Here is a 26,845-nt window from a genome sequence, read left to right as displayed (position 1 = left end):
GCATGATATATTAAAATTTTAATAAAAGCATGCGCATGCGCGTGTGCTGTAATCTGATTGGCTAAAACTTTAAATGGCTATATCTCCTTTGTTTTTTGACGAAATGCTTTGAAATTTAAAACATAGTCATGCATTACGATATCCTAAAATATGATATAGAAAATATTCATGAAATCACGCGCATGCATGTGTGCTGCAATCTGATTGGCTGAAACTTCAAATGGCTATAACTCTCTTGTTTTTCAACCAAACAGGATGGGATTTAGAACTTGGATAAATATAAGGGACTCCTACAAGAAGGTGTAGTCATTATGCACGTGCTTGCACGTGCGTGCACGTGAAATGAGTAAAATAAAAAATACACTGGAATGAGTGCATTTTTAATACTTTTGGATTAAATGCTTTGATATTATTAAAATTTTAGATAGTGTAGACAAGATAATATGGTCGTTACGCACATGAACACGCGTGCAATGCCTATTTTTTTAAAATATATTTTGTATTTTTCTTGGAAGACCTTGATTAAGTCTAAATTCCATAAAGTATTTCTTATTTAATAGAGATAACAGGGAATATGGCACCAAAAGGGAGTTGGGGAGCGTTTGGGGAACATCTGTAACGGTCCCCGTTACAATTAGCACTAGTTATTATTATTTTTCTTCCTGGGAAAATTTTGTCCGCGAGTGATCTTGTAAACTACACATCCGACTTAGGTAAAACCTTTTTAGGGTCAGTAGGGATGTTATGTAGATTTGCCGAACGAAGGTCATTTTGCGCGCACGTGCTTGCAAGAGCGCGCACGTGCAACACGTGAAATGACCAATATAATGGATATTGCTGTAACTTTTCTTTTTCTAGATGATTTTTTTTTGAGACTCATAATGTAAGGATACATTAGTAGTATAGACAAGATGGCATGGTCAAAATAGCAAGATATCACGCGCATGCACGTGCGCTTCGCTCTGATTGGCTGAAACTAAAGTCTCAATATCTTTCTTGTTTCTTGTCATAATCTTTTGAAATTTTGGACATAGTCCTACATTACGAAGATCTACAGCATGATATATAAAAAATTTCATGAAAGCATGCGCATGCGCGCGTGCTACAATCTGATTGGCTGAAACTTTAAATGGCTATATCTCCTTTGTTCTTTGACGAAATGCTTTGAAATTTAAAACATGGTCATGCATTAAGATATCCTAAAATATGATATAGAAAAAAAATTCATGAAATCACGCGCATGCACGTGTTCTGCAATCTGATTGGCTGAAACTTTATATGGCTATATCTCCTTTGTTTTTTGACGAAATGCTTTGAAATTTAAAACATAGTCATGCATTAAGATATCCTAAAATATGATATAGAAAAAAAATCATGCAATCACGCGCATGCACGCGTGCTGCAATCTGATTGGCTGAAACTTTATATGGCTATATCTCCTTTGTTTTTTGACGAAATGCTTTGAAATTTAAAACATAGTCATGCATTAAGATATCCTAAAATATGATATAGAAAAAAAATTCATGAAATCACGCGCATGCACGTGTGCTGCAATCTGATTGGCTGAAACTTTATATGGCTATATCTCCTTTGTTTTTTGACGAAATGTTTGGAATTTTTAAATATAGTCATTCATTTAGATATCCTTCAATACGATAAAGATAAGAATTTATGAAATAACGCGCATGCATGTGTGCTGTAATCTGATTGGCTGAAACTTCAAATGGCTATAACTCCCTTGTTTTTCTACCAAACAGGATGGGATTTAGAACATAGATAAATATAAGGGACTCCTACAAGAAGGTGTAGTCATTACGCACGTGCGTGCACGTTAAATGAGTAAATTAAAAATACACTCGAATGAGTGAATTTTTAATACTTTTGGATTAAATGCTTTGATATTAAGTATATTAAAATTTGAGATAGTGTAGACAAGATAATATGGTCGTTATGCACATGAACACGGGTGCAATGCCTATTTTTAAATATATTTTGTATTTTTCTGGGAAGACCTTTATTAAGTCTAAATTCCATAAAGTATTTCTTATCTAATAGAGATTACAGGGAATATGGCACGAAAAGGGAGTTGGGAAGCGTTTGGGGAACATCTGTAACGGTCCCCGTTACAATTAGCACTAGTTATTATTTTTCTTCTTCCTGGGTACTTTTTTGTCCGCGAGTGATCTTGTAAACTGTTCACCCGAAGTAGGTAAAACCTTTTTAGGGTTAATAGACATGTTATGTAGATTTGCGGAACGAAGGTCATTTTGCGCGCACGTGCTTGCAAGAGCGCGCACGTGCAACACGTAAAATGACCAATATAATAATATGGCCGTAACTTTTCTATTTTTTTTATTATATGCTTTGAAACTCATAATATAAATATATAATAGTATTATACACATGATGACATGATCAAAATAGCAAGATCTCACGCGCATGCACGTGCACTTCGCTCTGATTGGCTGAAACTAAAGTCTTAATATCTTTCTTGTTTTTCGACAAAATCCTTTGAAATTTTGAACATGGTCATACACTATGAAGATCTACAGCATGACATATAAAAATTATTATGAAAGCATGTGCATGCACGTGTGCTGCAATCTGATTGGCCGAAACTTTAAATGCCTATAATTTTGTTATTTTTCAACAAAACGGGATGAAATTTAGAATATGAATAGGTATAATGGATTCCCACATTATGCTACTATCAAAATTGAATACAAGGACATGCATGCACATGCGCAAAATGATTATACTTAAAACATGGTAACATTTATATTTGTATCATTTTTTTCTTGATTTTAAGTATATAAAAATATGTTAATCGTGTAGCCAACATGCCGTGATCATCTTGTATATGTATGAACGCGCGCGCGCATGCAAAACGTTGAATGACATTTATAATTGATATCATTATAACTTTTTTATTCCTAAATGAAATCCTTCGATACTAAGCAAATAAAAAAATCTTACAGGAATAAGGCACAAAAAGGGATTTGGGGAGAGTTTGGGGAACATCTGTAACGGTCCCCGTTACAATTAACACTAGTTATGTTCCCCAAACGAAGTTGGGGAACATATTGTTTTTACTCTGTTTCTTATTATTATTATTATTATTATTATTATTATTATTATTATTATTCTTTTTTCTTCTTATTTCTTCTCCGGTACTTTTTTGTCCGGAAGTGTTCTCAGAAACTGTTCACCAAACTAAGTTAAAACCTTTTTAGGGTTAGTAGGCATGTTGTGTAGATGTGCCGAACGAAGGTCATTTTGCGCGCATTCGCATGCACATGCGGGCGCGTGCAATGAGTAAACTGACTGATATATTTAATATGGTTGTAACTTTTATATTTTTTGATAAAATGTTTTGAAACTCATTATGTAAAGATATATAAGTTGTGTACATAAGATGACATGGTCAAATTTGCATGAACTCACGCGCATGCACGTGCGCTTTGCTCTGATTGGCTGAAACAGAAATCTTAATATCTTTTTTGTTTTATGATGAAATGCTTTAAAACTTATAAGATAGACATGTATTAGGATGTACTACAATATGATATATAAAATTTTTCATGAAATCACGCGCATGCACGTGCGCTGCAATCTGATTGGTTGAAAATTTAAATGACTATAACTCCCTTGGTTTTCAACCAAACAGCATGGGATTTAGAACATAGATAGACATAAAGGACTCCTACAAGATGGTATGGTCACCATTCACATGCATGCACGTGCGTGCACGTGCGCTTTGCTCTGATTGGCTGAAACAAAAATCTCAATATCTTTTCTGTTTTTTTTTTTACAAAATGCTTTGGAATTTAAAACATAGGCATACTTTAAGATGTCCTACAATATGATATATAATAATTGTCATGGAAACATGCGCATGCACGTGCGCTGCAATCTGATTGGCTTAAACTTTAAATGGCTATAACTCCCTTGTTCTTCAACCAAACAGGATGGGATTAAGAACATAGACAGACATAATGGACTCCTACAAGAAGGTATGGTCATCATGCACGTGCGTGCACGTGCATATGAGTAAAATAGTGTAGACAAGATGATATCGTCATTACGTTCATGCAATCACATGCGCACGCCTGCATTGCTTAAATTTGAAATACTTGGTATACTTTTGGGAACACGTTGTTGCCGTCTTAAATGCATAGATTTTGCCTTCTTTAATGAAACTTACAGGGAATATGGCACGAGAAGGGAGTTGGGGAGCGTTTGGGGAACATCTGTAACGGTTTCCGTTACAATTATTATTATTATTATTATTCTTTTTTCTTCTTATTTCTTCTCCGGTACTTTTTTGTCCGGAAGTGTTCTCAGAAACTGTTCACCAAACTAAGTTAAAACCTTTTTAGGGTTAGTAGGCATGTTGTGTAGATGTGCTGAACGAAGGTCATTTTGCGCGCATACGCATGCACGTGCGGGCGCGTGCAATGAGTAAAATGACTGATATATTTAATATGGTTGTAACTTTTATATTTTTTGATAAAATGTTTTGAAACTCATTATATAAAGATATATAAGTTGTGTAGATAAGATGACATGGTCAAATTTGCATGAACTCACGCGCATGCACGTGCGCTTTGCTCTGATTGGCTGAAACAGATATCTCAATATCTTTTTTGTTTTATGATGAAATGCTTTGAAATTTATAACATAGACATGTATTAGGATGTACTACAATATGATATATAAAATTTTTCATGAAATCACGCGCATGCGCGTGCGCTGCAATCTGATTGGCTGAAACTTTAAATGAGTATAACTCCCTTGGTTTTCAACCAAACAGCATGGGATTAACAACATAGATAGACATAAAGGACTCCTACAGGATGGTATGGTCACCATTCACATGCATGCACGTGCGTGCCCGTGCGCTTTGCTCTGATTGGCTGAAACAAAAATCTCAATATCTTTTCTGTTTTTTTTACAAAATGCTTTGAAATTTAAAACATAAGCATACTTTAAGATGTCCTACAATACGATATATAACAATTGTCATGAAAATACGCGCATGCACGTGCGCTGCAATCTGATTGGCTTAAACTTTAAATGGCTATAACTCCCTTGTTTTTCAACCAAACAGGATGGGATTAAGAACATAGACAGACATAATGGACTCCTACAAGAAGGTATGGTCATCATGCACGTGCATGCACGTGCATATGCGTAAAAAATAGTGTAGACAAGATGATATCGTCATTACACTCATGCAATCACATGCGCACGCCTGCATTGCTTAAATTTTAAATACTTGGTGTATTTTTGGGAAAACGTTGTTTACGTCTTAAATGCATAGATTTTGCCTTCTTTAATGAAACTTATAGGGAATATGGCACGAGAAGGGAGTTGGGGAGCGTTTGGGGAACATCTGTAATGGTTCCCGTTACAATTAGCACTAGTTATTATGTTCCCCAAACGAAGTTGGGGAACATATTGTTTTTACTCTGTTTCTTATTATTATTATTTTTCTTCTTCTTCTTCCTGGGTACTTTTTTGTCCGGGAGTGATCTTGTAAACTACACATCCGACTTAGATAAAACCTTTTTAGGGTCAGTAGGCATGTTATGTAGATTTGCGGAACGAAGGTCATTTTGCGCGCACGTGCTTGCAAGAGTGTGCACGCGCAACACGTGAAATGACCGATTTAATTGATATAGGCGTAACTCTTTACATTTTTGATGAAATGCTTTGAAACTCATAATATAAGGATATATTAGTAGCATAGACAATATGATATGGTCAAAAGAGCAAGATCTCACGCGCATGCACGTGCGCTTCGCTCTGATTGATTGAAACTAAAGTCTCAATATCTTTCTTGTTTTTTGACGACATCCTTTGAAATTTTGAACATAGCCATGCATTAGGATATCCTACAACAAGATATATAGCAATTATCATGAAAACACGTGCATGCACGTGCGCTGCAATCTGATTGGCTTAAACTTTAAATGGCTATAACTCCCTCGGTTCTCAACCAAACAGGATGGGATTTGGAACATAGATATATATAATGGACTTCTACAAGAAGGTATGGTCACCCTGCACATGCATACACGTGCGTGTACGTGCGCTGCAATCTGATTGGCTGAAAATTTAAACAGCTATAACTCCCTTGGTTTGCAACCAAACGGGGTGGGATTTAGAACATAGATAGATGTAATGGACTTCTACAAGAAGGTATGGTCACCATGCTCATGTATGCACGTGCGTGCACGTGAAATGAGTAAAATCAAAAATACACTTAAATGAGCGTATTTTTTGATACTTTTGGATTAAATACCTAAATATTTAATATGAAAAAATATAAAGATTGTGTAGACAAGAAGATATGGTCATTACGCACATGCATCTACATGCGCACGCGTGAATTGCTAAAATTTGAATGAACTTGGTAGACTTCTGGGTTAACGTTGTTAAAGTCTCAAATGCATAGAGTTTGTCTTATTTAATAAAGCTTACAGGGAATATGGCACCAAAAGGGAGTTGGGGAGCGTTTGGGGAACATCTGTAACGGTCCCCGTTACAATTAGCACTAGTTATTATTATTATTTTTTTTTTTCTTATTTGTTCTCCGGTACTTTTTTGTCCGCGAGTGTTCTCAGAAACTGTTCACCCAACTGAGCTAAAACCTTTTTAGGGTTAATAGGTGTGTAGTGTAGGTGTGCGGAACGAAGGTCATTTTGCCCGCATACGCCTGCACGTGCGTGCGCGTGAAATGAGTGAATTGACTGATATACTTAATATAGCTATAACTTTTATGTTTTTTGAACAAATGTTTTGAAACTCATTATATAAAGATATATTAATAGTGTAGATAATATGACACTGTCAAATTAGCACGAACTCACGCGCATGCACGTGCGCTTCGCTCTGATTGGCTGAAACAAAAATCTCAATATCTCTTTTGTTTTTTGACGAAATGCTTTGAAATTCAAAATATAGTCATACATTAGGATATCCTACAACATGATATATAAAAGTTTCATGAAATCACGTGCATGCGCATGCGCTTTAATCTGATTGGCTGAAACTTTAAATGGCTATATCTCCTTTGTTTTTTGACGAAATGCTTTTACATTTAAAACATAGTCACGCATTAGGATATCCTGCGATATGATATACAAAAAAATTCAAGAAATCGCGCACATGCACGTGTGCTGCAATCTGATTGGCTGAAACTTTAAATGGCTATATCTCCTTTGTTTTTTGACGAAATGCATGCTTTGAAATTTAAAACATAGTCATGCATTAGGAAATTCTACAATATAATTTAGAAAAAGATTCTTGAAATCACGTGGATGCACGTGTGCTACAATCTGATTGGCCGAAACTTGAAATGGCTATAATTCCCTTGGTTTTCAACCAAACAGGATGGGATTTAGAACATAGATAGATATAAGGACCTCCTACAAGAGGGTATGGTCATCATGCACGTGCACGCACGTGCGTGCATTTGGAACGAGTGAAATTAAATATACACTTAAAAGAGTGATTTTTTAAAATACTTTTGGACTAAATGCTTTAATATAAAGTATATTTAAAATTATAGAAAGTGTAGACAAGATTATATGATCATTATGCACGTGCAATCACATGGGCACGCGTGCAATGTTAAAATTTGAATATAATTGGTATCCTTTTGGGAAAACGTTGTTAAAGTAAAAAAAATGCAGAGATGTTGTCTTATTTAATGAAGCTTACAGGGAACATGGCATCAAAAGGGATTTGGGGAGCGTTTGGGGAACATCTGTAACGGTTCCCGTTACAATTAGCACTAGTTTGTATTTGTATCCTACTTGTACGAGGTCTTGCTGAACCTCTAAGTTGGTCAACTTTGACTTGAAATAAAAAACTATTTGCACATAAAATCAAAATTTTAACAAATACGTTCTCTAAAAACATTTATTATTAATCATTTCTGAGAACTTACATTATTTTAAGGTAATCCAATTTTTTGCAAAAACACTTTTTATAATGGCCCACTTTTCACAATTTTTAAACCGTTTCTTTATATTACTGCGCATGCGTGGACTCGTTTTTTGAATTCTTTTCTGGACTGAAATTCTCACTTCCGTTAACCCGTCTTTTGGAGTTCGTCTAGACTGGCATAGGGAGGCGACAATTTCAAGTTGAAACAATAAAGATAAATGTTACAATGAAGGATAAACTAATCACACAACGCGAGTTAGCCTGTCACTTCCATTGTAAATCATTTGTACTCCATGTGGGTTTGTTTACAATAATTTCACGCTGAATCGTCTCATGTTAGATTATTACGCGGAAGTAGTACTTAAGTATAAATAAACAATTGATAAAAGTAACCACAAACCTCTTTTCTTCTATTTTCCGATAGATTATTTAAAAATGTAAATCATTTGTACTCCATGTGGGTTTGTTAACAATAATTTCACGCTGAATCGTCTCATGTTAGATTATTACGCGGAAGTAGTACTTAAGTATAAATAAACAATTGATAAAAGTATCTACAAACCTCTTTTCTTCTATTTTCCGATAGATTATTTAAAAGATTAGTTCATCAGTAGCTGTATACATGTACCTGTCATTAACTCTTAGATATAATTATACCTACTTCCTCGTAATATTTTTAAACATCGCTTCAGGACCCCGTGATGTTGAACCCCATTTGTTTTTGTTTAAAACATACAGAGCTGTCGTTCGTTCTTCTCTCAAACGTGAAACGTATCAGGAGTACTAAAGTATCTATTAGTTATCATAATGCTATTATTTTATTGGACTTTGTTTTATGTTAATCAAAATATATTATTAAAATAAATTCAGCCATAACACACGCATTTGATATGATGATAACGATAAACGAAGGGTGTCGAATATGAGTAGCGGTTGTATGCCCTTAGTTTAAGATACATCTGTTTGGAGTACCATGTCAGAGGGCAAAAATGACCTTTGACATATTGAGGGGTAAAAAGTTCATCAAAGCAAATGCAATAGGCTGCTTCCGCCTAAAAATGAGCTATTTAAAGCTAGTTTCACAACTGATAAACTAGGTTTATCGACTGTTAACTTTAGCTTACAAACCGTAAACTATAGTATAAAGTTCTTTAAGAATAGTTGCCATCTGTTAAACTATATTTAACGTTTGTTAACTATAGTTTACGAATGCTAATCTAAGTTTATCTGTCTGTAATAAGCGTAAACAATAGATTTTGTTGATAAACATAGATTCACGTTTGTAAACTATAGTTTACAATCGTTAACTATAGTTAAGAGTTGTTAATCATAGTTTCACAAATCGTGAAACTATATTTATCAGATGGTTAACTATAGTTAACGGTTTGTAAACTATAGTTTACAAATCGTGAAACTGTATTTATCAGATAATCTATGTTTTGCAATTGGAAATGATTGTTTTCGGTGTTAAGTATAGTTACGGTTGTGAAACGTAGATTATCGCGTTAACTATGGTTTAAAGATGTAAAATATAGATTAACGTTGTTAACTATAGTAAACAGTCAGTAAACTATAGTTTACAACCGATAAACCTAGTTTATCGACTGTGAAACTATGTTTAGCTCATTTTTGTGAATTTGGCGTGCCATAGATATATCGAAAAAGACTATTTTGTTTTTTATTAGATATGCAGTCGTTTAGCCAGTTACAAATAAGGTAATTTGACAGTGTTATAACTTTACGCATGCACTCTTTGAAATTTAACTTGTTATCCAAATTAGTCAATGTCTGTCTAAGCAAAAAACTTGGTTAAGGTATTTGACTAGTTGTGAATAGGCCGAGGCGTTCCGAAAACTAAGCGATTATCATTTAAGGCGACCTTAAACAAAATTTATTTGCCCCATTCATAATACAATCGACCTTCCTGAATGTTGTGAAAAATTAATATTGCAGTACAGTTAAGACAACATTTTCTATAAAAACTCACGGAATCCGATATATTTAATGTTTAACAGTTTTATTTTTTAGCAAGATACTCTAGTTAAAATAGCTATTTGTTGTCTGGAAGAGTATGTTCATCGCTTTTCACATCGATATTTTTTATCATCATGTGACCCCCTGAAGTCACGTGGGCTCCGATTTAAGGTCAAAAATGAGATGTCAAATTTAATCAAAAGGTGCAAGGACAAGGCAAACAAAAAATTAACTGCACAATGTTTTATGGTGTCCCCAATGTATCTATACTTTCTCAAAAGTGATACTCATTCAGTTAGTTTTCCGATATAATTAAGTTATTCAGCTAAAACAGACAGTATTGTATTAAAAATAGGATATTTTTCTAATTTCATCGCTAATTATAAATTAACTAAAGGATTACAAAGAAATGAGCATCACTTTTTGAAAACTTTACAATAAAAAACATGTAGATAATTTAAAATAAAAACCTACTTTTTAAACTGTCGCCTTACCATTGCTCGTTTTGATTAAAATTGAAATCTTTGAAGAGTCAATCTCATTATAATTTTTAAACGCATCATTGACCCAGCATAGAAGATAACTCTTGAGTACTTGATATATTTTGTTTACCTCGTAAATTAAAAAAAAATATACATGCGGACAGGACTGGCCTTTTTTTTGCTAAATCAAAACGGTATGCATAAAATCCTTGACATTTCTTTCTATTTTGTGTATTTATTCTCGATATATTGTACACATTTACTGTTACTGTATGCTAAAAGTCTTTCAAACCTGCTGCATTTCCTCAATGAGGTGTATACATGACTTGTAGTATTACACACACATAGGTCAAAATATTGCTGCTAAATTCATTAAGAACACAAATGGCTTATCAAAATATAGCCTCTTCAATTAATAATAAATTAATTAGACATCTATACCCCTCTTACCACTGTACGCATAGGCGTCGGAATCGGGAGAGAGGGTAGGGGTGGGGGCTTAGCCTCCCTACGCATTTGCAAACAATATACATTATGTATATTCATGTATTTGTTAAGGGGACAGTCATTTTATTTTAAGGGGGAGAGGCTGGCAGATTTTTAGAAATAAATAAATGAAGATCAGTGATCTCCTACGAATCAGAGTTTTTTTTATTTTTTTTTTTTGGGGGGGGGGGGGCTTGTTAGACTTATCAATGAAGAGGAAAATAAATAAATAATCTGTTCTTCATCTTATTGATCGAAAATAAATATCAATGTGCCCTTAGTTGACATGAAAATGAAAAAAAATCTGACGTCAAAAAACGTGCCACCCCTCCCCCCCTTTTCCCTCAGAATCAAATGATGGTCCCCTACCCTATTTTGAATCAATTAGGGGGTCTCTAGTCTCCTGTTTTTGGTGATATTATTGAAAAATAAATGAACACAATGTACATGCTGGAAATTAGATCTCGATGGACATCAGTACCCTCCACACAATATATGTACATGAATGCAAGTTAAGACCGTATAAAGCGAGGCCCCGTGTCACAGCAGGTGTGGCACGATAAAGATCCCTCCCTGCTCAAAGGTCGTAAGTGCCGAGCATAGGCTTAAATTTGTAGCATTTCAACGGCAATGGTGACGTCTCCATATCAGTGAAAAATTCTGTAGAGGGATGTTAAACGGTATATAATGAATCGATCAATCAACACGTGTACAGTAAATATATGAAAAAGTAAATGAAATAATTATTTATCTAGAAAATTTATTTTATAAACGTTTCTTTACAAATACAATGACAGACTGTAGGAATGCTGGGCAGGTGCAAATTATTTCCATCACTCCATGTTCTTGTCGATGAAAATATAAGAAAATCAGGAAATACCATCATTGAAAGTAATTTGTGTTTAAAAAAAGTGAAATAAAAAAAATGCATTGAAACATTTAGCACAGAATGCATATACATGTTTTCAATTCTTCTGTTAGTTTTATTATCAAAACAATTCAATAATATTGCCAGGGAATATTGTATGGTTTATAGTTATAATATTAGTCATACCATTTTCCTTAAATGATGGATTAACTTGATGAAATACCATCATTGAAAGTAATTTGTGTTTAAAAAAAGTGAAATAAAAAAAAATGCATTGAAACATTTAGCACAGAATGCATATACATGTTTTCAATTCTTCTGTTAGTTTTATTATCAAAACAATTCAATAATATTGCCAGGGAATATTGTATGGTTTATAGTTATAATATTAGTCATACCATTTTCCTTAAATGATGGATTAACTTGCTGCCTGAATGAATCTACTGGTCCAACATTATGGAATAGCTAGGCCTGCAACACAATATATATGCAGTTATATACTATGAGATTACTAAATATACATTGTAGAATAAAATGGCAAAACAAATTATGTTGCATTGTATACTGAAGTGAATTTATGTTTTTCATATAAATGGCAAAAAATGTGTTTCAAAACGTCTCTGGGAAAGTGAAACCTCTGACATACAACAGTTATTGATAGAAAATTTTCTAAACAAAATTCTGAGTTTCATCTTTACCAAAATGAAGAAAAAAAACAAAATTATAAAGCACATGCATACTTTAAAAATGTGAAATGCTTTAGAAGTATGCATACCCTGTGGAGAAATGATGCATTTTTTATTTATTCATTCTTTAAGCCTGAAACTCTGAACAGCTACAATGATAAAAGTATTATATAAATAATTTTAATGTATATGTAATCAAAACAAAAAGGGAATATTTTTCATTGATTTAGAAATTCTAGAAAATTACAATCAAAGATCTGAAGTTGAGGCTCTCTGATTTCTACATAATAATGCTGATAATTTTTTTCAAATTGTGTAGCATGTTTGTATTGCAAAAGACATCATTGCTTGTTTAGGCCTAGTCACTAGTGAATCATTGACTGAAACAGTGAAAACATCTCAGTTTTAAATTTAGTTTAAATTTGTGTTATTGATGACCTCCATTACTATACATATTGTTTCAAAGAAAATGTGCCAGCTAATTGACAAGAACTCAGTACATATTTAATGCAGTTAACGAGGCTAGGGGGTGGCAGCCATTTTTAGACTATTTCAATCTCCTTTAAAAGGAGAGCTCCGTATAGAGATATACAAAATGATGAAATTTTAAAACTAAAATATATGAAATTTTTCTTTGCCAAATGATAGTTGACAGCTAAATATACCATATCTAAAAAAATAAGTTAAATCTGGAGGTTAATTTGGGATTAAATTGTTGACTCGCCAGCCTCCTTAAATTTCAATAAGAACTGCGAACGGTAGTATTGTTCTCCCGCCTACCTTTAGGTAAATTTCAAAAGTTAACATATTCGATGAACTTTTGATATTTTTAATAGATAATTATATGGCTTTTCATAAAACAATACTTATTTTGGAAAACAAAGAGAGATAACTCTAAAAAGAAGGTGTTGCAGTTCTTTTGTTATTTTCCCTAAATGTGTAGCAGATTAAAAGAAGAATTTGCATGTTGCAGAAACTCGTAATAATTTTTTTCAAATGCAACAATATATAAAGCACAGCGAGAAACAATATTTGGAAGCTGTGTATTGACTTCCAATTCGCCATTAAATCATGTGAAAATTAGTCTTACGGCAAAATATGTCAGATTTTCCGTTTTTAAATAGGGAATCCCCATTGTTCTGAAAAAGTGCTTCCTTGAAACAAAATAATTTTGATATATATACAAAGAGGCAGGAATTTTCTTCAAAACTGCCATTTCCGATTTTTGTTTCAAAGAGGCACATTTTTGAAAAACGCAAAAATTGAATAAAAATTATTCTCCAAACGAAATGCAAACGGTGAACATTAAATAACCTTCAATCTATCGTGTCCGAAATGGTCTAGTGGATATGCTGGTGGGCTTCCAACTAGTACTTTTACCAGAGAATGGGTTCGAATCCTGGAATGGAGTATTTTTGCATATTTTATTTTTTTTCTTATTTTTTCCCATATGTAATGGTAGTGTAATTATATACGTATTTTGAAAGAGAGAGAGGATGTCAAGAAGTTAATTGAGTAATAATTATGTCATTGAGAAATGCAGGATTGAATTATTTTCCTTGCTGTGACTTAAAACTAATGCTTTATATAATCTTAGTTTTGTCTTGGAAATTAAAGTTATTGTGTTGTTTAAATAATTTATTTTTTACATACTTTAGTTATTGCAATTTTGAATAATTCTGGTCTCTAAGTTAGTAGCCAAGATTTGATTTGAAACAAATGAAATGTCTTGAATGTAGCACCAACAGTGTGATTATGGGACGCAGTTTTATTTCATGAAAAACATTTCCGCACGATGTCTACAGTATATCTTTCAGATGCTGCTTTAGCTTTTGTGCTTTTTGTTGTTCCAACCTTTTTCGTGCAAAATGACGAAAATGTTTTGCTGTGTCAAGCAGGAAACACCCGCCGTAAACATAGTCCTCTACGTAGCTGTAACTATATTTAGACATAACGAGGGTATTTAAATGTCCTTCTCGATATATAGGGAAATATCGCGAGTTTCTGCAACACCTTCTTTGGTAAAACTTGCGTTTTTCACCATAGAAATAAATGGAAAACGGAAAATATTTTTAAAACATCTCCCCCCCCCCCCCCCCGAGTCACAAAAATTCCTTTTTACAGGTTATATGGAATGTTATTTCACAATTTCATACCAAAGCTTTTTGTGTGACACGGGGGGGACATATGTTTTTTGACAAAAACGATAAAAATGTGTATTTTCCACCAATTTCAAAGAGATTTATAACTGAAACATTATATTTTATTTATATATCTATGTTTTATTTATTTCCTTAAATCATAAGAAAAGATATAAGGAAAATTAATCATATCCGAGACTATTTCAAAATATGGTGGTGCTTGAAACTCCGATTTCAATAGAAAATACCGTCAACCCCCCTTTTTTCAAGTGCTGGAATTATAGATAATTTACTGTTTAGCGCTGGTATTAAGACAATTCATCAATTACCATTGAACTGTTCTTTGTATTAAACAAAGATTTTATGGCCAAATTGCAATTTAAATTGAATTAAATGGTTCCAAAATGTAGGCGGGAATCAATAGTTAGCGTGCGTATTTCTTCAAAAAACTGTGCAACATATTGGGAGGGGGTACACAAAAGGCAATGCATTACAATTTATCACCGACTGTGTTAAATCATACATCTAAATGAACATGCACACACTCGAGGTTTTTCTTTGATGTTTATAAAAGCATGTATACGTATTGTAGATCTATAAACTTTTTTTATACCTGTACCTACATGTACATAGGCGCATACATACCTTGCCTGGAATATTAGTGATGGATCTACGGAGCTGATGCAGATCGTCTAAGTTTTTAGATATTTTCCGAAATTATGTCCTCATATTCCCGTAAAAAGGAGAAGCAATGCCTCGTCTCTTAATTTATCCCTATTTTCTTTAAAGTGACAATACGGCGCATCTCTTCAAAAACAGACTTGTTAAAATTTTCCTGTAGGATTTGGAATTTTTTTATACTCATAAATGTATACACTTTCAGAAAATTACAAATTTTATAAGTAAATAATTCTGATTATTTCATTAAAATTAAAAATTATTTATGGCCCATAAATATATACATCGCAACGTGTTCGAGGTTCCACATTCCATGCTATTCACGCATGCGTATAGTTTTCATAAACAGAACAGCATGGTAAGAGAGAGAAGCCTGGTAGGCCTGCTACATTGACAAAGTCGACCATAACCAAAAACAAAACTAAAAATAGGGCTTGAAATTAAAAAGCAACTTTCCTGACAAAAATTTAGTTGGAAGATTAATATAATCATTGAATGAAGAAGAAACGGGATCTCCGCGACATTCACGTGGGTCTCGCGAAGTTTCTACCCTACAGGTTTGTTGATACATGCTTTTATTTCTCGTATCTCCATGGCTTTCAAAGAAAAAAAAATCAGTGTAAACTCAACGTTAAAATGCACTTATGACATATAAGATTTAAGATATTTTGATTCTCAGAATTGCTTTTTCTTAATATTCCATTATAATTGTAAACCCTACATTGTTTTAGAATTCAGGTGGTACAAATAAACAGAACTAAGTTGTAGGACCCTTGATTTTCCGGAAGATTTTAATAACGTTAATTGTACATAAGGAGAAAATATTTATTTTTCTCAAATGCTTTCTTCAACTGTCTTAAAACCTTATTCCTGAATGATATATTGGGTAAATTTGAATGAAAAAGCACACGATTTGCAGCCATATTGCCGCTTTAAAGATTGTGTGGTTATTGCCATAGGCGCTTGGGTCAAGGATACTGTATTTTTTCTATATAATATGTATTGTCGAGGAAATTCGAACTTTACTCGTCACATTTTTTTTCAGTGTGCAGTGTTAATTTTTAGTTTTTTGTAAATCTTTCTGCTTCATATTCACTAGAATATCGCTGAAATTCGATTTTATGAATGCTTTGAAAATGACATATCCCACTGTACACTAAAAAGAATCAAGGCTTGCAACTTCGTTAACCCCTTTCCGTGCCCCAGACTCGATTTTTTTCCTTTTAAAAGTTATATGCGCCGCTTACCAGCTGAATTATGAACCCCATCTCTCCAGAAAATTCTTATGTAATGATAAAAATCCTCAGGTATAATCTTTTCATCCATCTTATATTTTTAATCAATTATTTCTCTCCAATTTCGCTCGATTTTTCGTCTAATCACGGAAGTCACCGGAATTCCAACATCTGAACCCAAAACAGACGGACAGAAAATTAATTGACAGGTCTGAAAATCGCAAGGATCAGAGTATATGCCAGTTAAAACTGTCTAAAACTTCTTATATTATCACTGACAATATATAATATTTTTAACCTGTTTCTAATCAAAGGTATATACTTGTACATGTAGACGGTAGAAGGGGGGGGGGGCAAATCTAAATACACTTGTGTTTCAGGTTAAACATTATGAAGATTTAGGAATAAATTAAACATTGCAGCAAGTTTATTTGAACAAAAACTGCATGTTTTCCTTTACTATTACTACAGGTGACTTGATCTGAATGACGCAAGTAAAAGCTGTGCATATATGCCTGCAGCCAGAATAAATATATACCAGTTGAATTTTTTTAAACAATTTTTTTACACTGCATAAATCAAATATTTTTTTTTTAAAAATTACAAAAAATCTACTATTGAATTAGCAGCTTAAAACGAATATCAGTAACACCAGAATTCATTGATCATTTATCAAAAATACTTTATGCTCAGGAAAGGAGGGGGTGTGATTCAAGTTCGCACTTACATTGTTCGGATTTGTTCCCCTAACTCGGTATATTACTTTCATCAAAACGACAGGTAATCCCCATCACACCCTACTGTACACACTTTTTTCACATTTAGTGCCAAATGGTTATTGCATCTATTTGAGAGAGAGAGAGAGAGAGAGAGAGATTCTACGACCATTGAACTTCCCACATCGTTCTCCTGAAATACAGTTTGAGTTTAGACAGATTTTCTTGCTTTCTTTCTTTTCTTTTTTTATTATTAATTAATTTATTTATTTATTTATATTTTTATTTTTCGTTGTACGCATTGATTTTGATTAATAAACACTGTTGAACAATAAGACGCCCCCCCCCCCCTTCCGTCTATCAATTAGACTTTAATTTCCTTTGATTAAGGATACAAGTTTAAAATATTATATATTGTCAGTGATTATATAAAAAGTTTTAGACAGTTTTAATCGGCATATACTCTGATCCTTGCGATTTTCAGAACTGTCAATTAATTTTCTGTCCGTCCGTTTTGGGTTTCGGATGTTGGAATTCCGGTGACTTCCGTGATTAGACGAAAAATCGAGCGAAATTGGAGAATAATTGATTAAAAATATAAGATGGATGAAAAGTTTATACCTGAGGATTTTTATCATTACATCAGAATTTTCTGGAGAGATGGGGGTTCATAAATCAGCTGGTAAGCGGCGCACATAAAAGGAAAAAAATAGAGTCTGGGGCACGGAAAGGGGTTAACGAAGTTGCAAGCCTTGATTTTTTTAGTATACAGTGGGATATGTCATTTTCAAAGCATGCATAAAATCGAATTTCTGTGATATTCTAGTGAATATGAAGCAGAAAGGTTTACAAAAAACTAAAAATTAACACTGCACACTGAAAAAAAATGTTACGAGTATTGTTCGAATTTCCTCGACAATATATTATATAGAAAAAATACAGCATCCTTGACCCAAGCGCCTATGGTTATTGCATTTAAATCCACTGCAAATCTCAGCTGATGTCGCCACGCTTTTAAATGTAAACAACATTCCGTGTCACCGAGTGCAAGTGCTTCGCTGAAGCCGAATAAAGACAAACAACACATTAAAACGAGAATTAATTTAAAGACATGCTATTTCATATACGAGAGAAAAAAAAATTCCATTTAAGCATGAAAATATTGCTGTTTATTGCAAAAGTCTTGAAAATATCGGTAAACAGTTATTTTGAGCACTATTTCCTTATATGGATCAATCAGGACGGAGCAACTGTCATGACGTTAGACCTCATTATGACCTCATTACCATATTTTTTTCCTCAACTGTACTGCGATCCCAAATTAAATCTTAGTTCCTCCGTATAAAAGTTAAAAAGTAGGTAAGTAGTAAGGGAGAAGGAATTCTTCAAACATAATCATTTTTTATTCAACAAATTACAGAACATTTCATCATTTCATTTATAAGTCATTTTTGAAATATAAATATTACAATTAATATAAAACGATGCGATGAAATGATACAGTTCTGCATCATTATTTACAAATATAATTTTGGAAATGAAAATAACAATAACAACAAATACTACAAATAAAATATATATAAGATAATATATATAAAAAATATAAATAAGAAATTAAGCACAACCATACATTTTTTTTTATTAAGCATGTTTAGAGCATATAGATGCCCTTTATCCAACTAGGTTCATACTTATTTCACAGAGTGTTTTTTGGGTTAAGAGTGTGCAGTGACCTTAAACCATGTTAAAGGTCTAAGGTTAAGGTCATAGCAGAATCATATCATTATTATGTATATGAAAAGTCCATGTCTTCTCTCCTTTTGTGCAATGTGGCTCATACTTCACTCACAGAGTGCCAGTGGTAAATTGATTTGCAGTGACCTTGAACAAAATTTCTAGGTCAAGGTCAAAAATAGCCTCTCTTTCTAAAATCTTTGTTCTGTACATATTTTTCCCTAAAGTCCATTCGGTCTCAAATAGATTGACTTGGTACGTGGTTTTCAGACCATATTATGATAGAGGATATGCAAGAATATTCATAGAGGATACATTTCAAAAAGTTTTCAATTGTTTTATTTTTCAAGGAGTAGTTACTTTTTGCCCCCCTTGATCTAGAACACCTTCAAAATTCACCCTTCTCAGCTACCTTACATTTTCATGCCCATTACTAAACGCGGGGCCAGTAGACATGACCACCATCTCAACAATATCTAGTTTTCATTAAAATAATGTTTCATTTTATACATTTTCATCAGATACAAAAAAGACACACACTAATACCCGGAGCGCTTCATCTATAATCCTTGGCCTAACCCGACTTCAAAAGCTTAATTCTTGTAACTTTTCTCAACACAGTCACTGCTTATAACTTGACACATTTCTTATGTTGCTTTAAGCAGTCATCATGAATGTGCACATACTCTTCAGATTTCATATGTAAAAAAATATTTATCACTTCTTGTCTCAGATCCTGCAAATCATCAAACCTGTTTCCGTGTAAGAACGATTTCATTTAAGCAAATAAGGTAAAGTCAAGATACAAAATTAATCTTTTACAACAGTGCAATCTCAGAATGGTGGTATTTCTTCACGCATGTCATCCTGTAAACTGTTCCTTCCGTCCATAATTTTTATACTCCATATAAATAAACTTAAGAACGTCTTTCTTTACTATATTTTCCCAAACAGTTGGCAGGGGATGCTTACTCCTTCTTGGCACGTAATCCCAGCTTTTATGTTTCGCAGGTCCGTTTTTGCCATGCTCCTATTTTGTATTTATTCATGGACTTTTGATCTTGTATACCAGGCGCGGATCCAGGATTTGGAGTGGGGGGGGGCGCCAAAATTAGGCTAGGAGTCTGGGGGCCGCCTTGAGGCCCCCAGTGGATCCAGTGCAAAGCCCTGGTGGGGGCCCAGGGGGCGAAGCCCCCGGAAGCTCCTGGATTCTAGAGATTTTGAAGGGTTAAAAAGAGGTCTACCAAAGCCCTGGTGGGGGCCCAGGGAGCGAAGCCCCCGGAAGCTCCTGGATTCTAGAGATTTTGAAGGGTGAAAATGAGGTCTACCAAGTAGACATATTTGATTTAAGCTAACTTTGACAATTTTAGGGGGGGCGCACCGGGTGCGCCCCCCCCCCGTAAAGCCGCCCCGGTTTACGGTTGTTATGTGCATATATTTCATTTCAATTAAAACATTAAAATTTCAGTAAAGATACGTTGATTTACATCGGGTTCTGGGTTGGACCTCATGATAACCTATTTTAGCGCCTTCCTTTGATCCGACACTGAAGAGTGCAGATGTATCTCCATCCCTGTCGGGTGTTTTCGGGTTTAAGGCCAGTCTTACCCTTGGTCAGATTCACTGTGTTTAGTATACAACAGACGTTTTGAATAAAGACGAATCTCTGGGTTATTGGATGTGTATGTTTTTATATAAATCATACATTGCCTGTGGTTTCTCATTCGATGCTTAATTATTTAAGTATTGAATAATTGCAATAAAAAGAATGTATTTTCCTTGTCTGTTGTATTTCCGTCGTACGTAAGGGAATATATTAGATGTAACATATATAGTTCATTGTACTTGCTGCTAATTTAATATTTTTTTTTTTAATTAATTTCTGTTACTCCTTTGCAGACTTTGTATCTTACCTTTCTAGCCTTTTTTATTTCAGTGACGTCATCAATGAAATTATCCGAAGGATATGGAAAAACAGTTGATGATTTCTTCACTTATCTTCTCAAAAAGGATATTTTCAATGAACGAAATGTCATTATGATTCAGTACCTTATGAGGCGCATACAACGTCTACAGCTTGAGCTAAAATGCATAGAGTACGCGAAAAATGAAAAAGAAAATTTGTGTTACTTTGAAGAAACAAAGCCAGCAGGTCAGAATTTAAATATATATGCACGTTTAAGGTTTGACAGAGCAAAGAAGGTTCATTCCTTATCTCAAGGGAAGTGATGCAAACATGTTTATACTCGAATTAATTGGCCATTAATAAGAGTCATTGACATTGAATTTAACAACTCTAGATGTAAAATTCCATTCATTTGATTTATATAAGTACAGTTGCAATACAAATTAAGCCCGACATTTTTTTTTAGATATGAAAGTCATAGAAGAAATCACAATTATTCTTTCTTAATCATAGGAATCCCCAATATTTTTATTTTGAGAAACATACGCTGCCAACGTCGCCCAGAAATATTTCAAGACATGTGATTTTTCATAGCAGTTTACATAATATATCCAAAAATTAAAGTGAGCAACGGTGGCAGAGATTATTTTCTAAAGGAAAATTAGCACAGAATTGAGTCATTTTGAGGTTTTTATGCATTAAACTGAGAAATGTACCAAATTAATGACGTCATTTTTTCAGAAAGGCCCTCTTTCATGCCATATTCTTTCATGATTAATCATACCCAGTATTTATCTGCTCAACTACTGTTAAAGCCAATTTCATTTCACCCCCCCCCCCCTCTTATTAAAAATAGCTTTGACAATCTTTTTTTATAATGCAATTCCCAAATAAAATTGATAAAGAATAAATTAATTTGCTTTTTTTTATTTCAAATCTTTTTGGTTTGGTTTATTACTTGAGTATAATCAAGATAATTTCGTATTTTTATCCGGACCGGTTTTGACTTTTATCGGATGAAAGTGTACGTCGTGTTTAACGTTACTGTTGCAGCAGAAGTGCTGGGTGTTTAAAAAAGTAAGTCATCTCCTAACAATAACTTTGTTTTCTTTTTGTTTTGACTTAAATTTTCTTACGTACTGATTTGAAAGTGAAAGTAGGAACCTGTATAACAGTTTTGTATGTTGAGATCGTTATCAAGTCAATTCTTTCATCAACTTAATGACAAATGTTTGTTTTCATGGCCTATAGATGCATTCAACAACTTGAGTTCAATGTCACAGTGCTGCTTTTTTTTTTTTTATAAAGTCCAAGAAGCCCAAAGCTGATAAAACTGGCGATTGATCCTAAAGCTGATTCTGACAGACGATTTCATCATCACATTATTAAAGGTAAAAATATTGCAATAAAAAATCAAAGTGAACATCTGTAATGACTCCTTTATGACAAAATAATTCTTGATAATTTCTTTTCGTTCTTTTATAATTCTATATTGTTTGCACGGCTTCATCAAAAATAAATTCAACTCAATAATATAGAAGACTTATTCTACATTGTGAAACAATTTTAATCAAATGCACTTTAAAAATTATGAAAATATAAAAAGAATTTTCTTGCTTTAAAAGCTATGAAACTATACAATGACTTCAGGGTAAATTGAATTTTTGAATTTTAGCAAAATATTAATAATAACAGTGGCAACTTTCAAGGTACTATACATGTACATGTGACTATGTGTTGAAAGGACATCAGATAGCTAATCCATTGAATATTTACATCTATGTACCGGTATTCATTGACTGACATTTATATTTTTTCCAACACTAGAGAACCTAGATCAGGTAAGGACATTGGCAAGGTTCCTGGCTTTAGTATAGAATTTTTGAAGAATTCTTGAGCAGGTGTAATGGAATGAAACGTTTTAAATTCTGGTATATTTAACCCACCAAGCCACCCTCCCTTTTAAGATTTTGTCAAATCAATGTTTTTACAGTTCTCAATGCATTTCCTATGTAAAATGTTCATAAAAAGTACCTACCTAATTTTTTCACCATATTTTTTTTCCAAAACCAATTTATTTCAGAATGTTTATGTAATATATACATTATTGTTTCCTCATTTTGAATGATATCTAGATACCATGACTGAAAATGTAAATTTAGAAACATGACACAGATCTGCCAACACTGTTCTTTATTTCAGAGTTACTTCCCTTAACATCTAATTTGTATGAATTCATAAACTGCTCAAATATTTCCCTTAATTATTGGAAACAAATTACGAGGGGCATTTCAAAAGTACTGAGAACTGTTTGATAAAAAATTAACCGTTTCACGGAAATTATTGAGTTTGATATCATTGGAAAGATCAGAAAAATATACACATATTGTGACGTCACTTTATAATTTGTATGACGTAATAACTAAGAAAATGACGTCAGAATTCCGCATGCTTACGATACTGGCCATAAAAATGACGTAACAAAAGACGCAATTTGATCAAATTAAAATTTTAAAAACAACTTTTGCTCATTACTCGGGCGCAAGCTATCGGACGCAAATGTCAGTTGGTGGAGTGTTTATATAGACTTCAATCTATCATATGTATCATAAAACATTGGTATGGATTTGTTTTTAATAAATGTTTGCAGTTACTAAAGGTTGCTTCCTTAGCAGGATCTTATACAGTTATAGGAGCTACTATCAATTGACACATCTTTGTCAAGTATAACCACGGTAAATCAAATAACAGCCTGATGAACACTGTTTACTGCCTGTCCCTGAATATAATTTACAAAAAATCAATCACCGCTTTTCGTTCTTGCTGTAGAGATGATTCTACCCGTTGAACAGGTGTTTTAGGGGGCACATGCGTTTTTGTTTACCTTTATAAAATACGCCAATGTTAGGGCACCAGTCTATTTGTTGGTTTTCATTTTGTATCTAGAATTTTTCTAGTGTGCGACGGAAAAGTGCGAGGTGATCCGATGAGTTTTATAATAGAAAAAAACCCAGGATATAAATCCTTTTTCTTCGAAAAACCATGACTTGCCAATGTCCTTAAGACAACTGAGAACCTACAAACTTGTACTCTCTTTTCTGTAGTTTAAGTTTTAGTTATGCTTAGAAAATATCTACTGTGTGAATATTTGTTTTACATGTTCAATATACAGTCAGTCCCTCATAAGAATTATCCAAAGATGCAAGGCTTGCTTCAAAGTTACTACACATGTAACTACACACTGATTAATTCTTTCCAACAAAGTCTGGGATATCCTGGAATCATAAAGTCAATTTTTTCTGCCTATTTGTGTCAGAATCTTCTTAATTTTTTGCAATTTAAATTGATATATACTACATGTATTTGAACATTCCGAATTCAATTGTCAAAAATTAAAAATGAAGCATATCCATAGTGTACTTGTCTTGCAAAATTCAATTCAATTGTCAAAATAAAATGATTTTTATGAAGCAAATCTTCCACTAGTGTTATTGTCTTGCGAATTATATCATAGATTGTAAGGCATACCGTTTCCACAAAACACCTAGTATAACATATATAACATAAGTTTTATCTCATATTAAATCTGTGTTGGTGAACTGGGCATACGTTTTTTGCTGAGAATAAGTAACTTAAAAACTTGTAGAATTGATTCTGTAATTTTAGAATTATTCTATTTTTACTTTTGAATTTTTTTAGAGACCATTCTGTGCAACAAAGAAATTGTTCAGGAAGGGAAGAACTAGTGGATTTGCATTTTTGGTACAGTTTAAAGAGATTTTCAAAATGGTCAGATCTGAGGGAGGACAACTGAAAAAAATGAAAGATACAGAAGGAAAAAGAACAAGGAATTATATGGAGTAATTATGAAAAGGGCAGGATGTGCACAATCTTGTCTGAATTTGACCTGTAAAGATTTCTCATCCTAATTTGTATGCTGGAATATCAAATAAGTTGATTTTTCATAAGTTTACAATAGAGAACACATATGGCAAATGTTATTCCTGATGTTTCAATTTTGCTTTGTACACTTTCATGTCATATGTCATTTTTATACAAGTACATGACCTAATCATGTTATTCATTTGTACATGTATACATGTTTAACTACTTAATCATTTTGTTGAAATCTTATAATTTGTACACATTTTAGAATATGTTAAATAAATGTATCGACAAATGCTACTGACTTGTTTGTATATTTTATTGTTTAGAATGTACACTGTAAAAAATAAATTATTTCTCGTGATGAAAATAATTTTATCAAAAAAGTTGTGAAAGCATTATAAGATATTTTCAAATATTTAACCCATGAAGATAGATTATTGTAATGTAATGAATTTTCATCTAATGCAGAAATATCTGATTTTTAGATATTGTCTTTCTGACGTACTTTCTATTTATCAATAAAAATATGCATCATGACTACTTGGGGGCAAAGTAGACATAATGCATATTTTTATTGATAAATAGAAAGTATGTCAGAAAGACAGGTCATGTTGTATATTGTTAAAAATGAATTTTTAAATGAATTTTTTATATTAATGATTGGAAATTTCATTTTATTTCATATAATTTACAAAAGATAGATTTATTTTACAACAAAATAAAACGAATAAAAATGCCAAGAATTTTGAAGACAAACTTGTCAGCTTAATCAAGTACAAAAGAAATAATAAATGTTTTTACATGTCAACAGATGTACAAAGTTTTGCTTGATTGCAGCGTCCAGTCTTTTATTGTCAAAAACCTTTTTGCTAATTGACTCTGGTCAACAGGTAAATAATTTAATCTCACATAAAAGAAGGGAAATTGACTTTTTGGCATAGGTGTTATTTTGGTACTTTTTGAGCTTTAGCGGTCAGTCTAAATTGTTTACATTAAGTATTTAGCCATTTACCCTCTCGGCTATCTTTTTGTTTAATTGGTTCTTGGCCAAGGACAAAGAAACCGAGTGCGCATTCACTTTTGTGCATTACCTACCTTTTTGGAAGTTTTTACTTATATGGTTAATTTTCACACTTTTCGGACAATATAGTTTTTAATTCTAAATTCTGATTGGCTAATATCTACAGCCCGCAGTGTGGGTCTCCGTATGGAAAGTGGCCCGACTCTCGGTCATTCCATGCAGAGTCGCCACTGAATAAAGACGTAAATTTATATTTGAATCCTTTTCATTTGGGTTGTAGGTATGTAGCACATTTTATTAGATTTCTATCTTTAATTTCTTTTATTTTTATAAAACATTGCCTAAATTTGAGCTAAGATTGGTTAATATTAAATACTTTATAATTGCTATAAAACGATCGATAGGTGAAATAATTATTTTAATGTCTGATTATATAGTTCAAAGTTAATTATTTTTGCTAAGGAAATGTCTAACCTTTATGATTTTTATACGCGCCTGTTTACATTTTTATATTTACTGTCGTTTAAATACTTTATCTTGATTAACTTAAAATCTCCGGAAACTTGTCAAATATTTTACATCAGGTTTGAATTTAGCGCCCTTGTTTATTTTTGGAACTCTTTAGTCAAAAAAGTTTAATTTATTTTTAGCAATTGTCAAAATACATTTCGGCATGTTGTTTTCTATTTCTTGTAAGTAAATGACAAGCGATTATGATTAGTAATATTTTTTATGTAAGGTAACAGGTCGCACGAATGAGTTGTTCATTTATAACTTTGTTATTTTAATTGATTATTTGTTCACAGCGACAATGTACGTATAGCTCGAATGATCTCTGTCCTTGTTTATATACTGTTGAAGTCTTACAAAAGTGTTTTAATGAGTAAATGATTGTGCATTGTTAAAGTAAATTTAATTGATTATTGTTCATTTGATTTTAAATATTGTGCATTCCATGCAGAGACGCCACTGAATAAAGACGTAAATTTATATTTGAATCCTTTTCATTCGGGTTGTAGGCAGTTACACTTTTGAGTGGTCCTCCTACACTCTAACAGGACTTGTGTGTCTATA

General features: G+C 32.9%; 1 protein-coding gene across 1 annotated transcript in view; it reads left to right on the top strand.

The window, feature by feature from the left end:
- LOC134256696 (uncharacterized) overlaps positions 1-26,845 on the top strand; it is a 94,992-nt gene that overhangs the window by 32,713 nt on the left and 35,434 nt on the right. Inside the window, exon 9 of the mRNA XM_062739378.1 lies at positions 20,893-21,108. Coding sequence (XP_062595362.1) covers positions 20,893-21,108 — 216 coding nt within the window. The remainder of the gene's footprint in view (positions 1-20,892; positions 21,109-26,845) is intronic.

Source organism: Saccostrea cucullata, unplaced genomic scaffold (assembly GCF_032062105.1).
Source record: "Saccostrea cucullata isolate Sc308-1 unplaced genomic scaffold, CSIRO_AGI_Scuc_v1 ctg1001, whole genome shotgun sequence".
Taxonomy (NCBI): domain Eukaryota; kingdom Metazoa; phylum Mollusca; class Bivalvia; order Ostreida; family Ostreidae; genus Saccostrea; species Saccostrea cuccullata.
The sequence above is the reverse complement of the archived record's forward strand: the minus strand, read 5'-3'. Positions and strand labels throughout refer to the sequence as shown.